This window comes from Apteryx rowi, unplaced genomic scaffold (assembly GCF_003343035.1).
Source record: "Apteryx rowi isolate R43461 unplaced genomic scaffold, aptRow1 scaffold_716, whole genome shotgun sequence".
In the NCBI taxonomy this organism is placed as follows: domain Eukaryota; kingdom Metazoa; phylum Chordata; class Aves; order Apterygiformes; family Apterygidae; genus Apteryx; species Apteryx rowi.
In genome coordinates, this window is record NW_020451001.1 from 170,363 (window position 1) to 188,651 (window position 18,289).

At 37.2% G+C, this 18,289-nt stretch overlaps 1 protein-coding gene across 3 annotated transcripts in view; it reads right to left on the reverse strand.

Moving 5' to 3' along the window:
• PDE7B (phosphodiesterase 7B) overlaps nt 1-18,289 on the reverse strand; it is a 233,502-nt gene that overhangs the window by 19,816 nt on the left and 195,397 nt on the right. For all 3 annotated transcript variants that reach the window (XM_026087431.1, XM_026087430.1, XM_026087432.1), the window contains 5 exons: nt 8,772-8,923; nt 7,492-7,555; nt 5,682-5,777; nt 3,893-3,993; nt 2,228-2,359 (listed from right to left, as the gene is read on the reverse strand). In XM_026087431.1, coding sequence (XP_025943216.1) covers nt 2,228-2,359; nt 3,893-3,993; nt 5,682-5,777; nt 7,492-7,555; nt 8,772-8,923 — 545 coding nt within the window. The remainder of the gene's footprint in view (nt 1-2,227; nt 2,360-3,892; nt 3,994-5,681; nt 5,778-7,491; nt 7,556-8,771; nt 8,924-18,289) is intronic.

The window sequence follows — 18,289 nt, forward strand, 5'->3', positions numbered from 1 at the left end:
GCTCTTGAGCCTGGAGGAAGTGATGTTTGAATATTAACCAGCTCACAGGAGGCTAAGTGATTACAAGGTCCCTGATGTCACTTTTTACACTGTCCTTGACCTGAATGAGGCACTTGCATTTATGTGCAAAATGCTGGTGCCTGACATGCAGTAGACTCTTGTGGAAATATCTTACACCTTACAAAAATGCTTTCTGTCCTAAAGTATTGATTTAATTTGAAAATAAAGATTGAAAATTTTGAACTCTTGGGTGATGACACCTATCTTCCTGAAACATGATTCTTGAATATATGTATGTCAGAAGCTGTCAAACATTTTTCATCTTTGTCAAATACTGACTGACCTCATTTTGCAAAACCTTTTTTTCCTTGATAATTCAAATGTAAGGATTTTATTTAAATTTACACACAGTCAAGAGCAAAGAGACTCAGTGACAGATGAGTGCCAACTATGTTAAAACTTACTTACTTTTGTTTGATCCTTTTTTGATTACTCCTAGCAGTTCTGTAGCTGTGTTGGAAGATTTAAAAAAACCAAAACCCTAGAAAATTTTTACTTCAGTTTCAAGCACATGTTAAAGTACTAACCTTGAGAAGAATGTAATTGATTTTTTTAAAATCAGTTTTAGCTGCATCTCTTTCAAATTAGCCTGCATTTTGAACCTAATTATATTTTACTGTTTCCCACTATTAATTTGACAAGGACTTGTTTATGACTATTCATAGGGCTGGAGCTTATATTGAACAGCTCTATCCCACTCCTTTTCAAAAGATCCTTAACACAATTTCCCTAAGTCCCCTGGCTTTTTTCCTTCCCCATTCAATTGGCCTGACATTAGAAAAGACTGGAGCAAAACGCTCCAGACACATATGGGGATGACTTAACCGGCCGCATCAGCTTGCGGCAAGGCCAGTGACAAAGTTTTAACTGTCTGAGCATCCCTATGTCCCAGCTGGGCTCCCGCGGCCCTGCCTGTTCCTGTATCTCAGGGCAGAAGGACAGCTGAGCTGTTACACAATCAACTGCTTATCGTAAAACCCAGATGTTGCTTGAGTATGGGAAAACGAGAGAGAATCTCATTTCAAGTACTCAGCAAATCACAGCAAACTCTTGACTTAACAAGCACGTGTAGAAGGTACATAGCTATTAGTGAGTCTTCTTTAGTTGGGTGAATTTTTAACTTACATTCTGTTCCTGAATTTTAATCTCAGAATTTTAATAAAGGCTGAAGTTTAGTCTTCTGAAGGCTAGAAATCAGTACAATATCCATCTATTAGTTATGAATTAAGGTTAGTGCAACCTGAATGACTATCAGCACACATACAGAAGTATAATGGAAAAATAAAGAGACTTGCATATGTAATAATATATACGTGCACACAAAGATAGGTTCATTATACACATATAGTAATTGTGGATACAGTCCCCAGCTACAATAATTGTCATGGGCCAACTCTACAAATGTATTCAAAGTCTAGAAAAATCAGTGGAGGATGGGTTCACTGATGGCTACTGAACAAGAGTGCCTGTGTTTTTGCTTCAGGAAGTCTACTACTGCTTGCCAGAGCTGGGAGGATATATACCAGGTGAAGGACAACACTATACTTATCCTAGGCTTATATTTCTCTCCGAGATCATTCACTGGCAGCTCTTGGAAACAGGATACTGGTCTAGACAGCTTGTGGTAATGACCTATGGTGACTGTTTTTAAGTTCTTTCTTAATATTTCTATGCACATGTGTGTAAATAGCTACAACTCTTCCTCTAGTTTCTTTTATCTTCTATTTTTTATTAACTGCAGTGTTTAATTTTACTAGAGCCACGTGAAGCAAAAGTTTCTTTTAACATAACACCAATTTAGAACATTCCTGTTGCTTACATGCTCACTGAAGGAAAAGGAAATACAAATTGTCTCTCTGTGATTTTAAATCCCCTACCCACAGTTTCTTACCCCAGATGATCCACAATAGAAATAACTCTGGCAACCACAAGAGAAATAACTCTGGATTTGGCCTAAATGTCCCCAACAGATACTGGCATTTCCACCTTCTTTCTCAGGTGTATCAGCTTTGCTATAAGAACAGATACCAAGTGAGAAGCTTTGCTGAGACCATCCAGACTCTAAAGTGTAGGTGAACTTGATCACCAGCACCCCCAGCCCGCCTCGACTTTAGCATGAAAGTTCACTGCAAGTTGCTCTACACATTCATCTGACGAGCAGTTTTACCTGGTACAGGCTGGCAAGGTGGTGTTTGGTTTTGATCAGAAAGGGTTGGTTGACCCCCGGATGATCTACGTCATGAGCTGCAGCAGCCAGCAGTCCAAGCATGATGTCCGAAGGGGTAAGGAAGTTGGCAAGCTGAATCACATATGTTAATCACAACAAAAACACAAACGGTAAACAGTTTCCTTCTTTTCGCAAATAAACATACCAGCTGACATATCATGACATTGCTCTGTTTTGTAGAAGAGTACACAGACAATCAAATGCAAATAAATTTTGTAAACAACCTTGTTGTGGTAACTGTAGAACAGACAACTATAAAAAGTATCAGGCTATATGCTCATATGTTGTTACATTTTCTATTTCTTATCTCTTTACTGTTCATGGCACTATACAGGACGTTATTATGGAAAAGCTTGAGCTTAGTCTAAAAGATTCAGTTTTAAAAACAGGAAATAACTATACTAACAGGTTGGCATATGTCAGGATATATGATAGAGCTCTGACGTACTAAGTATTTAGCAGTACCAACAAWACATCAGACTTCATTTTTCTGGTAAAGCACTGTGCTGTAAAATGTAGAGAGTTTATAAACTTCTGAAATTTCAGACTTGGTTGTTAGACATCTCAGTTCAAATAAAGGTGTTTTATTAGAAGACATAATTTAGCTTCCTAACTTCAGACATACAAGTTTGAAAGCTTGGCCGGATTCTTTTCTACTATACAACTTGTCATTCAGAAGCGATTGTTTTATTATTGGAAGAAAATAGAAAGTCTTAAAGCTTTCTACTTTGGAGAGTTAGTTAGTTATTACCAGCCCCATGAATCTGTATGGAGTACAAGTCTATGATCTGGAAGAAGCATCCTGTGATGAGAAATTAATAGATGTATCCTACGGATTCTGGATGTCAGCTGTCCTCTGCACTTTTTGACAGCAGCAACTTGCAGATCTTGCAGGAGATGGAAATACAGGAAAGCTGTGGCCTGCTCCTATCCTGACTTACAACTACTTCATTCTGGTCTAACAATTTGCTGCTTCTAGCAGAACCCTTCATTTAAGTCAAGTCAAATCAAGTAAGGTCAATTACATTCTTATACATTCATATACATTCTTATACAGCATTAAAGTGCCTCCCAGGAACATATTAAACAACAACCCAGTCATCTGTCATCCTGACTTTGTTAGGACTTGCCATAGCACTCAAGAAGTTGCTGTTCACTCTTTTAGAGGATACTCTTATGACAGAGCCAGCTAAAGGGATTGTGTGCCCATTTTTGGTGTTTCACTGCCAAATGTGGTATTTTGAAATGCAGATGAGAGGAGCGTATGCCCTGAAGTAACTGAGGCATGGGCATGCATTCCCTCCTGCAGACTTTCCTGGGAGGTCGTCAGCACTGGCGGGTGGCTGCTGCACGCTATTGCAGTAAATCTTGCCAGAGCTCATGTGACAGTACTCTGATACATCATCTGCACAACGAGAAGTGACTAGAACAGCTTCTTTCCAGCTCCTGGAATCTGTAGCTGACTCTTCTACTGACTCATTGCTGACTTCAAGTGTGCAATCATTTACCACTATCTAAAAATAGTTGTTTGGTTTTTTTTTTAATCTTGGGAAAACAATTTGAGAGTTATCTGAAAGCAGTATCAGTGTGAAAGGCTGTTATTACCTTGGGCTCCCTTAGATAGCAGTGCATAGCTTGTGTGACATCAGCAGCATGGACAGCATTGTGGTACGGGTTTTGGCTATGGTAATCTTCTTGAACCATAACTAGGAACCAAAACAGAAAACAAAGATCCTTTTGTCTCTGAATTCCATGGCCACAATCGGGAATTGGGTTTAAAATACAATTTAGAGTTTTACAGTCAGCTGCCTGAGGAGTTTCTTCAAATATCTAAAGCTTGCATAGACTGGTGCTCTTATTGGGATGCTTTTAGAAAAAAAAAAAAGGCATGAAAGGATTTGTGAGGCCCAAGGGGATATACTGGGTCTAGTTCATAAATCAACTCTTTCTTGTCTTAGTGAAGGCTCTCATTCAGGAGTAAAATAAATAAGGAAAAAAGGGCAAACTTATCCACAACAGAGTGTAATTATTTAGGCTGCCGTCATAGGGGAGTAATATGTCATTAAGGAAGTACCACCTATTTTACAGCAGCAGGGGGTGAGGCCCTGATATCCTCATATCATTTATTATTTGAGTGACTAACTATAGCCAAAGGCATTCCTGCATCCTCCAGGCAGAGAATCAAAAGATATACCATTTAGGTAATCGAAGCAAAACTTTGTGTGATGATGTTACTCACATCTATGCTCCCATTATAGCATACCAGTCCCCCTTGTTTTAATTTGTAGTGCTGGAACTGTTCCACCTGGAAGACTGAGAGCCAACCTTTTAATTCTCAGCTTCCACTAGCACAAGAAAATCATTGAGATTTGTGCTTCAAACTCATCTGTGCCTTGCAGCACTGCCTGCAACATTAGATGCTCTCCTATAAATCCTGGGGCAACACCACTTGAGCATAGGAAGCTGCATGTGATTTTACCCAAATTGCTCTCCTTGAAGAGCAAATTAATCAAACCAAGAGGTATCAGGCAAAATTGCAGTGGTACTGCTCTCCAGCATGGAGTGGGCCAAAGAGCCTCCAGTTTGTTTTCCTTTCCACAAGCATCTGAAGTTACAGTTGGTAATCCTTTAAACCCCTCTAATTATCTGAAACTCCTTTGCATATCAGCCCAAAGCAGTTAGAAAAGGCAGAGAGATTTTGTCTGTCTTGTACTGAAGGAATGTTTTCCAGAAGTGACAATTATGCATTCTTAAAGAAGACACCCTGCCTTTGAAACTCTGTCTGACAGTCTAACAAATTGGTATTCAGCTGTATTCAAAACATGATGCAAAAAGTAACTGATTTTGGCCAATTTCTTCTTTTGGTTTGCTGACAGCATGGGTCTAATATTTCTGTTGGCAGTAACAGCAGCAGGGGCTTTCATCAACACTATTCAGTGTAGACAGCTTGATATAATTTGTTAAATTTTGCACATAAGCTTTTAACTGTCCTGGGTCTCAGTGGTCTATTAGTCACTAAAATAATGACACTGCACCACAATTTCATTGTGCATGGGGAGGTTCTGCAATGTGTGCCTGCTTGTGTGGGCCTGCTCTGTCTGCCACATCTCTGCATGGCAGAAATTTCTTTAAATCGTCAGTGCAGCTGTGGAACTGGAAAGCTTAAGCCCAATACAGAGCCTTCTGAAGTTCTTCACTGACTTAACTGGTACTGAATCGAGTACTTGAGTGCCTGTAAATTGTATGTTAATATATTTCACAGAAATGTTTTACTGAAACATTTGCAACAATGTCATTATTTTACATAGACATTCAGATCAAGACTATGTCTTTTTCTGTGCCCTACTTAAGCTGTAAACTGAATTTAAAGAAGATTTTTGAGATGAGCACTTACCTAAAAACCTGTGTAATGTAACCATGTCTAACTGGAAATGGTGAATAAGTCCATGCACATTGAAGAGGTGACAAAGCAATGTTACAAGACTGTTTCCTATGAACAAAAAGGAAAAACTGTTAGATTCCCTTAACAGTGGGTAAACTATGTATGCGTAGTGGCAAATCAGGCAAGACTAAATATCTTGGTAGTTTCCTGGCTGTCACATGAGCTTAGATGATGCTCACTCATATACTCAAGAGTAGCTTATATAAATTACTTCCATACATAATCATCAAGACTGCCTGTGGGGCTGTATCAGTGGAAAGCCATTCTTGTGTCTAGAAGCTATATAGTCATGCTTGCTATTTCAACCTGACACAGAAGGTGAATTGGCATGGTATCATCTGGAAATCTTTTGATAGTATAGTTTGAGAACCACATCATCTTCATAATCCAAGCCTACTTCCAGAAACTATAGAAAAGGAGAATGTCTCTTCCAGCACTAGAGTTTGCTGTACTGTATTAATTTCAATTATGTGCAAGATCAAACTTAAAAATTTTCTTTAAAAATTTTCTGTTAAAATTTACTGATAAATCAGCAGTTCACAATTAAAGCTTTTTATTTTATATATGACTGTGCAAACATGTAAATAATCTACATATGCAGCTCAGCTACAACTGGATCTCACAGTACTATCACAGACACAAGACAAAATGAGTTACAGCATTTATAGTCTCATGTCTCACCTTAATGTTATGTGGGCCTTATCATGAAATCAATACTGGAAACTGGCAAAATTGAGGCTAAGTGGTGTTATATGATCAACTATACATACATACAATGTTTAGAAAAGTTTGCACTGCATAATTCAGTAGCAATGTTTTGAGAAATGTTAAAAAAAAACATTAAAAGTATAAACAATGTTAGAAGGGAGTCTTTTCTCATTTAATGTAGCTCAGGAAAGAAGATGAATGAACATAGAAAGAGGAGGCTGAGAAGAGGAGAAGAAAAGGATATGGAAACTTATTTGGTCCTAGCTACTRACCAGGGGCATAGAAAGATAATTTTGAAGAATTATGTTTTTGCTGCCTTTGCCATTTCTAGTCCTTTGCACTCTTCACTGCCAGTCATTCTGCTAAACTGTCCTCTAAACCAACTTCTTCTACACCTTCTGCCACATCATACTCTAATTATTTTGGGGCAGGGATCTCAATCCCATAAGCAACATAGAAAGGATGAAGGTGGACATGAACCTCTTCAGCACCTACCTGACCAAGAGTTACTGCCTAGATATGGATGTGTTCATGTTGGCAAAGGCATATACTTCTCAGACTCTATCTTAATGGCATTTCATAACTACTGAATGACAGGATTCGTTTCCTGCCCAGATGATTAACACCAAGGAAGGTTATCTTTGATTAAAGGCATTTTGCATTGATAGAAATTGATTGATTATGGAGGTCTGGACTTCTCAACCAATGTACCTAATAGGTATATTTTTAAGTACCTCTGGAATTTCCAGGATAAAGGAAATTGAAACGCCTCCTTGAATAAACACTTCACAATAAACAAGCAAAAGGTGACCATAACAAATGCAAGATATTAGATTAATATGAAAACATACCTTAAACACTACACTACAGCTGTAAAAGTTCTGGAAAAAGCCTGAATATGTTCCAGGTTATGATTTTAGGTGGTGTTAACCATGCCCAATTTCTCTTTAGTAATCTAAACTGAAAAAGCTTACCAATGATAATTAATTAGGTATTTTTAGGACAGTCACACAGGAGAAATTTTACAATAAAACCTTTAAAATAAATTACTTACCATTTGTCAAGCGGTCAAACAAGAAAATGTCAAAATCCCACATTCCCACTTTGGATAACATATGCTAGAAAAAAAGTATGAAAAGGCAAATGATTGGTATGTCAAACTGTAAAGGACACAAATTATTATTCCACATTAATCAGTCACAGAATTGGTTGCTGCAGCTTTGAATTTCTGTTCAGGAAAACTATAAAGATGTATCTGAAACATCAGACTTCTAGAGCCAAATTTAACTGTATTGCATGAAATCTCTCTTGCACTTTTAACTGAGGAGGTGTTGAACTTGACACTAAAACTACCTTCAAACAGAGTTCAAAAACACAGAATAACACAAAACAAGATATTACAAAAATATTCCATTTTAGTACACAACTTTCATATTGGTCCTTCACATCCCAAAATTAATTCGGTACAAATTTTCTTACACTAAAGTATAATCTTAGATCTCAGGGTGAGTATTAGTTATGTTCTGATAAACAAAACAATATACAAGAATAGCTTTTATAAACTTAGACAGACTGCTTCTATGAAGCACACAGGAGAATTTTTCATTACTACCACATGTAATATTTTTGCAGCTATATCAGTTCAGTCAAGAGACCAAGTCTGGACTAACTGTATGACTGATAATGGCAAATTCTGTGTATTCATTTTGATTTCTTAGTCTATATTCAAATCCATTCTGGATTCCTAATTGCTTTCTAACATCTGACTTGCAATCTTCTCTTGTAGAGAGTTAAAAATTGTCTATGCAAGTAATTCTAATGACATCAGTTGTGCAATTTTTGTTAGAAAATGTCATTCAGAGCATATAAAAGAGTTATATTTGATTATCATGAAGTTCTTTGCAGTGGATGTTCTCTGTTTCCTAGCCTTTGCCATAGAGAGCTATGGTAGGTTGCCTAATAGTTGCTAGGTATCAGCTGAGAGAGAGCTGCATTTTTTGAGTGCATGAATTAAATTCTGTGCTGCACTCGTTTAAATCAGTAACTCAGTTAGGGATCCTTCATCATTTAATAAATCCAGATTATAATTTCAATTGACAGAATCTGAAATGCTGAACAGATTTAGACGTTTTCTTGTTGCTCTGAGACTGAGTTTTTAAAGCTGTGAACATAAAAGCCAGAGGAAACATACAGTTATGTTTTCAGTGAGGCAGGCAAGTAGAGCGGATCATTTTTGGAAGATCAGCCATGCACTTGCTTATCTGAACACCGAAACAGAGCTGATGCTCTTTGGAATATTGCTGGAAGAAATGGAGATGCGGAGACCAGTCTTACCCTTGCTTGCCCAAGGTAGTCCTCATCCAGTAAGTACAGAGAGGCTTGTGGTACAACTCCACGCAGTAACCGGGATGCATGGAAATACCTCTGAAAACTTAACAGTCTTTTCACCTTTTTCTTTGTGCCAATTTCCCCTGAGAGCGTTGTATCTGTGAAAAGCAATCAGTACAGAAATCATGAAGCCCAAGATCATGGATGATGTTCTCAATTATTTAATAAGAAAAGTAACAAAGCCTTTTAGCTAATGATACAAAAAAAATCAAAAATGTCACGCTGCTTCTTGCTAATCCTCAGGAAAGAGCAGTATTCTGAATGTCAAACTCCTACAGATATATTTGTTTAGTTCAGGAAGAAAATACGTTCCAGTAAATAGGGTAGTAACTTAGGACTTGGAATAGCTGAGTTCAAGACACTGCCTGCCACAGACATCTAGTATAATTCTAGGTAAGTCACCAAGGGTGCGATTTATCACCTAACTTTAGCCRTCTAGAGGGAGCCCAAAAGACTAGCCAGAGTTAGGTTTGGGAAACCTGCTCTTAGCCCTCTGTGCCTCAGTTCCCTGTCTATAAAATTGAATATAGCATTACCTTGCAATCTCATAGGAGTGTCATGAAAATCAATTAAAATTGCATCGCAGTAGCATACAACATGATCTTGTAAATAGTAACTTAAACCTTACTGGAAATATAGGAGGAGGACTGGGCAAGCTAAGTATTTTTTATTTTAATTCTCATGGAAAATGGGCATGTTAAAACTGAGGTACAGTGAGAGGGAGGTGAACAGGATGAAGCAGAAATCATCCTCCATATGGATGTTTGAACCTCTAGGCCTTCTGAATGGTCTCTTACACCACGTAACGGGGGAGTTAATGTGCAGTTTTAAACAGTAAATGAGACAAAGCACACACACACACATCTGTGCTATCAAGCCAGGAGCACGAGCAGTCCATTGTGAACAGACAGCAGAATTCATTTCTTGTGGTCTGTAATAAAATTATAACCCCCTCGCTGGCATGCATGCAGCAGCCCTCTCTCTACAGCTGCTGCTTGCAAGTTAACAGCACTTCTTTATATAGGGTGGTTTCCAAGCAGACACTGATTGCCTTATGCGCAGCCTTTGCAATACAGTATCTGTTCTCATGGTAAATTAGTAAAAACAAAAAAGTGACAAGACTTCAACATACAGATTCAAAGCACAAATATATAACCCAGTTTTGGAAGAAAACAGGAAAGAGAAAAATAAGGAAAAATAGGTTAATGATCCTACTGTATAGTCTGCAATCCTTCCTACCTACTAAGGTAAATTATAAGAGAAGAAAATATTTCAATTCTCCAACTAGGAAAGGAAATATAAAAAGGAAGTACATGAATTTTTGGTTACAAATAGAAAATGTTATTTTTTAACTCCTTAATGCTATATTAGGAGAGGAAGATTTTCATATATGGATAAATGTGACACAAAAAAACCCCAAGGTAGTTTTATAGAGTGATTAAATTAGTACTTGGAGTCATTAAATTACTCTATTATTAGTAAGACCAATATGTAGGCTTCCTAAAACTGACAGTGACTCAGCTCATTTCGTCTGAACTTTTAACAGAACTTCGTGTACAGTTGTGCTGTTTTCATATTGTAGTCTGGTATAAGTTTTGGAAGAGAGGACAGAAACTAGACAGTTGTTAGAAGATAGTAAGATTCAACTTAATTTTACTCATAAGAGGAAACCTTGTAAGAAATTGGAGGTTAAGCACTCTGTTTAGGGAAGAGTTATGGTTGCTTGAGATAAGAAGCTGCATAGCAATTCACTGGATTTCTTGTTTAAATAAGAGCTAGGGAAAAATAGCTGTGGACTGAAGATTCCTCTATCTATTCTGCTATTTCAGTTATGTATATGCTGAGCATTTGTTCTGCTATGAAATTGCAGGCATTCGGTTTAATTCTTAGATACCAAAACACTCTTAAAATTAATTCACTTATTAAACTTTTGTTAGCTTCTTCTTGACTTCCCARCTTTCCTAATTCCATCTTTGCCCCAAAACTGTCACTGGTTTCAGGTAAAAAGGTTAAATTTTAAGGTACAAAAAACTTCCCTTTTGTGCATTAAAAATGAATAGTTGCTGCAACTAATTTTTATCTAAGTTTCTATCCAACTTTTCAGTTAAACATAGATGACTGAATTACCACCTACATTCCTCTAATTTGTCTTTAAAATTCACAAGTGAGGGCTGGGCACGTAGACCAAATAAGCAGCAGGAAATCTGATTTTGAAGTGGGTATATTTTATCCTTTGGATTACCAGACCATTTCAGTAGCACGGATAATACTTACCAAACCACAAACAGATCAGGCTGAAATGTCTGTGCTTCTTAGTCAGAAATCATTTATGATTCATTTTCTGGATTGAACCATTAAATTCTTCACTGTCAGTGTGCCATATTGCTCCATATGCTTAACCATCATGGTTCTCAACTGAAGCTTAGTAACTGGCTGCCAGAAGACAGGGCCCATGAAGCACCACTGTCTGCTGCAGACTACCAATTTATTACTATATATTATGCAAAGATTACACACAATAATCTATTGCTCTATATTTTCACTCTTTGAGAAGGAATTCATAATACTGATAAAGAATGCTAGGAAGTGACTTTTCAAAATGAGGCCCTCAACAGAACAGTCCCAACCCCACATTGCAGTCTATCCACATACAAACTCTGGACATTGTCTTAAAGGATACCAAGTTAAAATCAGGTTCTTTTACGTCATTGCAGCAGTAAGTGATTTGTCTACAATATGTCTATGATGATATCGGATTTGTCCAATCAGTTAAGCACTTGCTCTGTCCTTTAACAGTTTATTATACCATTCTCAATAGTACACCTCATCTTGATAGTGTCTTGCATAAAAATAGAACTAAGACTGCCCCTCTCTGAGCACAACATGCACCAAACTATTATATCCTCAGCAATATTTTTTCTTTCCCTTCCCCATGTCAGCGTTAAACAAAAAAGAAAATCCTAACAGTATGAAACTGAGAGAAGAAGAGGATGCCTAAATAACAAGAGCCAAAAGTGAAGCAGCTCAGAGTGAATGCTGAAATTCTGATCTCAGCTCAATAATCATACCAGGATCTCCCAATAGCAAAGACCTATTCCTAACATATGGGATCCAGTAGCTTATACAAAATCAAGATGCAGCTTTAATATTAAATTAATGGTTTATGTGAGTGGCTTATACATTGAATATGCCACTTCCTTACCGACAATTGTAAATTTAAATTTAAATTGTATCTATAAAATTTTGATGAAGATATACCTGATTTAAGTCATATAATGACTTTGAAACATAACGGATTATTGATAGCTATTTCTATTTAGATTAAAATGAATTATAAGCAAAAGAATCAAAAATATCTTTGCAGATATCACTGAACTTCAATCATGGAAATATGGACACTAAATTTTATGCTATATTAACTGATTAAAGGAAACAAACTGCAAAGCTTGCATGGGAAATATTTAGTAATTATATGTAATTTTGAAATGAGCTTCAAAGATGAGTAAGAACATACCCATAAAAGCTCCCTTGAAAAATATGCTTATCTTCAATAATTGCGGCAACTTCTGAATATTTTGTTTACCTAAAACAGCATCAGCTGTATCTCATAAAGATGCACATCCTCTTATTGTATGGAGTTGCTGCCTACCACGATATCCTTTTTTTGTATACTGAACAAAGTTATTGTATAAATCACACCTGTACCTACACATTCACAGAAGCATCCATACAAGCATTCCTCATGAAGCTTAACTTCAACCTCCAAAGACACAGGTCACCCAAGCTAAAGGTGATGTGTTTTAGCAGGCAGCACAAGTAGTTTCCATTGGGCCATTAGACTTTAACATCATGGATATACACTGTCAGATCATGGATGTGGTCTGGATACTGCATATGGCCCTCAAGAGGTTAATAAGGTATAGGAATGAATGGTTTTGTCCTCGCTCCTAACAAAGTGCCTCCAGTTATGCAAATCTGTTCGCCTTAACATGATCTACAGATCTACGCTCATTACACCCCACCCTCCCTTACTCCAGGGAAAGAGGTTTCCCGCACTAGGAACTGCTCCCAGTTTTCTTTCAGATTCCTCCCGTGCACTGCTGTGCCAGCGTGTGCCCGCATGCAGTGCTAGTATAACAATTATAGAGGCTGTGCTTACAATGGTTAACATCCAGCAACAATCACATAAATCAAATTTGGACAAGGATGTACTTAACTCTGCACCACACATCCATTACATTGTTATTGTTCTTTTAAAGTAAACAAACTCAGTTATGCATTCAAATAAGGCCTGTGAGTTTTCCTTCACAGCATCTCCTTTTTATTTTACTGCACTTCAGTGTACAATAAAAGCAGGTCACTCAGCTGTGTAAATAGATAACAACAGGTTTATTAATTTTCAAATAGCTAACTGATCCAGAAGCAGGAAATGTTTTTGCTAATTTTTCCCCCCAAAGGATGCAGAACAAACCCAACATGTATAAATCAGGTCTTTAAACACCTGCCTTAGACTCATACAGTTTATAACACCCTCTCCCCATCTTCTGAGGATATAAAGACATGCTGGACTCATCCACAGCTCTTCAAAGAAAAGCCCAAAGAATCAGACAGGATTGACACAAAAGTGCTGGAAGATAAGGTGAGAGGATCAAACTGGCAACAGAAAAAAATTTTCTGTCCAGACAGTTCGTAAACAGAGAGGACTCTAGGAAACAATTTGATTCTGATCCTATACGTTATGGGGGCAATTTCCTGCACTGCTTCCTATTTTGACAACTGACTGCAAAGCTTTTATTTGAAAGCTCTAGATATATTTAATTGACTAATGAGGAATAATGGGTGTTTGCCAGTAGTTTTTTCTGTCAAATCATGCCAAGCATTTAAATTTAGATTTTAGATCACCTTTACTGAAGTCTTGTTTGGCATACTCATTGCATGATTTGGTTGCTAATTTTCTCTTATAAAGAAGAGTGCATAATACTGATGATAGAAAAAATTGCTGTGCCTTCTTGATAGTACTTTTTTCACAAATTTATCATATTATCCAAAAGACAACAGTCGCATGAGTAAGGACAGCTGAACTGGCACAAGTAACTTAACAATTAATCTCAAACTTGATATTTCAAATCTGAATTTCTGAGAAAGTAAACTGGAAGATGTACAGGTAACCTCTCCTCTCTCTTGTGACCTAGTCTTTCCTGTTCCCCTGCACCTTGCAGTTCAAAAAATTCTTCGGAAAGGAAACACTACGGATTTGAAGAAAGGCCTGAGAGAACAAACAAAGCACCAAAAACCTATGTAAAATGTTTGTTGCTCAAAAGCTTTCAGTTTAGTGCCCTAATGGTGCTTCTGAGCCTTTTGAGGCTCATGCCAGAACCTGACACAAAGACGGTTTGACTCAAAAACAGTAGTAGGGTTGAGCCAGTGTCAGTGTTATCATTTAAATACGTTGGCCACGACAATTAAAAAGATAGAATGGACATGTTGCACTACACAATACCTAAAGATAAACAAGTGTTGTACTGAAATCTTGTAAATGTAGAAATCCTCACAGGACTTTCCCAAACTAGGGAAGAATCCAGAAAGATGTGTTACAAACTCTTTGTTTTCATCTGTTCTTCTAATGTATTAAAAAATTGGAAAATGCTACAGGGGAGGATATACTAAAATCCTCTGTGAAATGTCTCAGAAGCTAACAGCACACAGAATTTTTCAAAGACTAAGTAACAATCATGTTTTAGGGGCAAGTATCCTGCCCAAGTGTTTGTGGCTATTGTAATATAAATGTTAATTATACTAATATTCAGAATACATAAATGCAGGTGAGTAATGAATCAGTAGAAACAATTTCATTCACAGTCTTCTTTATCCTCGCTGTAAATTAATACACAAATCATAGTATACCAAAACTTCAAGTAAGTATGAACAAATGCTGTTCTTTGTTTCTTGACTTTTGATAATGCTCAGTATTAAAGGTCAAGTGCTTTCCATTAGCTAGCATTGTCCATATGGGTGACAAATGTATTATTTTTCTTTGAACGGGTGAACATAATTCTTTTTTTCAGTTAGGAAGAGGCTGTGAGAAAGAGTGGGACGCTGAAGAAATCAGAGAAAAGTAAAAAATTAGCAGAATGAAAAAACCCCCCAACTTTTAAATGTTCCATTTTGAGTCAAGATACCATTTTTAACTAGCTGCACAATTGCACAAAATCAGTGCAGAATCCTGCTTACAAAAGAAGTGCATGTATGCTTCTTTGGCGAAGGTAGTTAACGTAACGTGAGAGATTCTGGGACACTAACTTGCCAGGTCACCTTACTGTGGGGCTTCCTCCTCCTCTTTGAACATTGTACTTGAAGTGACAGTGACTTAAAGCAGGATGGTTTCCAGATCGTCAGGTTCCCAGATAATTGTTGTCATCTTGAAAAATACTAGTCATATAGTTTCCCCACCTCCCAAAATATCTTCCTTTCAAGACTGTCAGAAAGAGACTACAGAACTTAAGAAGAACTATGTAGATACTGAATTATCCCATTACACCAAATTCTGGAGAAGGGTTTCAAAGGCTAATTAAATAACAGAATACTAGCCTTAGTAACAGGAAGAGGAATTTAAGATACATTTAGATTTGTTTCTTTTCAGTTTTTCAGTCTTTATTGGCATCATCAATCATCTTTACGCAAACAAACATTCTGGCATCCTTTATTAAGCCTCCTACAAGTTAGTAGGAAACATGTTGTGATCCTTTTCACCACAAAGTCTTTATTATTTCAGTATGAACCTTCACTTTGCCACTTCAATCTCTGTACAGTAGCAGAGTCAGGATCTTTTTTCCTACAACTGCAGATGGTCTATAGCTGATTATAGTTTCTCTAACAGGAAATGGTACATTCCCTCCCCCTTCATTCCCCTGGAGAAAAAGCAACATAACCTGTAATAACAGCAAGCCCAGCTTTCATTTATCATCTTAATGATCCCTTCTCCTTGTTCTTTCTTTTCCTCTGGTCATTTGGAAAGTGTCCTCAGTGTTATCTTCAGTACACCCTTTCCCTTTTCTAATCAGGTAGAAGAAGGTGGGGTGGCAAAAGGAGACACTCATTTGGAAACTTTTAAAGGGACACTCTCGGCTGACTTGAATCCCAACTCTGTATAAAAAAAAATGAATGTGTTACAAACTTGCATACTTGTGTCAGCATTTGCTGGGACTTTGTATCTGCAGCACAGCTGTTTTTCTGTTTGCTCTGCTCGCTCTCATGAGCTCTCCTGAAGCACTCACAAGCCAAACTAGTGCATTTTGTTAGCATATGCAAAACACATACATGAATCAGTTTCACATTCTGGCTTTCATTTTCTACAAGGAATGAAGAGCAGAAGCTAATCAAAGAGCATGAAAGGCAGTAAGTAGAATATACTTCTCAATATACCTTTTTATTAAATATCACAGATAAGGCTTAAAACAAACAAACACACACCCAACCCCTCCAAACAGCTGTTCTTTTGAGGAGAACAGAGGGGGGAAAAAAACAGACTGACTTCCAGTGACAGGAAGAACTTTGTGATTACAGTGAAGTGTTACTAGAAAACAGAACCATCTTTGTGCTGAAACATTATTAAAAGAATCCTAATTCCTCTTTCTTGAATAGGAAATTGAAAGCCAAATTCAGTTTTGGAAATACTCTTGTCATTCAAACGAGACACAGACCTAAGCAGACTAAAAGGCCTGTGTGCCTTTGGGATGTTGATGAGTATCTTTTGGATGTACTTATCCACAAGGAAGTAAAGAAGGTATTATGCAGAAATGATGCAGGCCTCCTAAGATCTTTCCCTTTCTAATTTAATAATCATCTGGAACTTTGGTCTCATCTCCACAGGCGGGGTTGGGAGCTGAGTAATCCAATGAGTCCTTCAAACTTCCTCACAAGACTTGTTGTGTCCTAATGTAACCTGGGTCAGAAATATCTAAAAAGGCATCTCTCACTCCCACTCCTTTTCCTAGCTAAAGGCAACAAAACAAGACAGTTAACCAAACTTTTTTAACCTCACTCATTTGGCTTCAAGTTACTTGATAGTTCAATTTTGGGTTGGTGGCTGTGGTTAGGTTTTATTTTCCCTGAAGATGGGCCCTACCTGAATGCTTTGGAGTTGTTCAAAATCCAAAACCAAAAAATGAATGTAAATTTTGCAAATGGACCTTTCTGTAGACAGGCAGAAACCACAGATTCAAAAGTCCACAGACTTTGGATCTTTGAGATGGAGACTTCATATCTTTCCTTACTAACCCTGACAATACTTTTCATTTTTACAGTATCTAATTCATCACATGACTGCAAAGCACCACTTTACACACAAACAAACTGAAAAACAGTTTGCTTGACCCCAGTCAGGCAGCAAAACAAGGACAGAGACTGAACAGAACATAATAATATCACTGTGTATCACTGTCTATCACTAAAAGTATATTGTCTACATGAATTTAATTTGCTGAGCTAAGTTTACAGAACCTTCTTTCGGACTTACCTTCTGCCTGCATGCTAATAGATCTTAGGTAGGTTAACACACAGAATAAAGTAGTCTTTATACCTTTGCAGTGTCTATGAACATATTTTGACCTTTCAGGTATTCTCAGATCCCACAGAGATCTGAGAATGTACGCATCTGTTGTGCAAGGTGTAAGAAAACAGAATTTTCTTTGAGCCTGACTATAACTGAAGTAACACCATTTTGGTACAGATACTCCATTTTGCTTGACTGGGTAGGTCATATACTGAGTACTCTCCCTTTCCTTGTTATCTCTCCTATATCAATATATAGCAATATAAACTCTATCAGAGCCTTGTATTTACTGTGGATGGGTTACTGAAAACACATAGGTGCACAATAATGAAAGCAGTAGGACTACTGATGCTGTGACAATAACAAGGTGTCCCCAATGTAGAATTTTTCAGGACAAGCTAAAAGTGTAAACAGAAATAGTTTTAATTCTATTTGTCTATGACAGAGATATTTAAATATAGTCAATTAGAGGCTAATAATTTTGTAATTTGGAAGCAAATTTCAATACAAAGAAAAGTTCAATACAAGAAGGTGGGAACTGAAGAACCAGTGTGTAACTCTTAAGAATCTCCTTATTCTGTGACTGAAAGCTTGACAAGCAAGGTTGTAAATGAAAGGTTACTCATCCCATATGTAACCTATGTTATTTTGTTACTCTATTTTATTTAATATGGAAATAGAACACAGTATCCAATAAAACTGGACCAGGGTGAGGTCTTCTTGGTTATTGTTTCATGTCCATCTCTCATTCTAGATTTATCACGTGGAATTCCCTCAAACTTTTAATTAATGCAATGAAGAATGTACCATCTTGGTCACCAACATAACTCACCATGGGATAATGAAATCTATTTTAATCATGGCATATTAGTCACTGGAAGGATCTGGTTCAATGACTCATTGAGCAACTTAG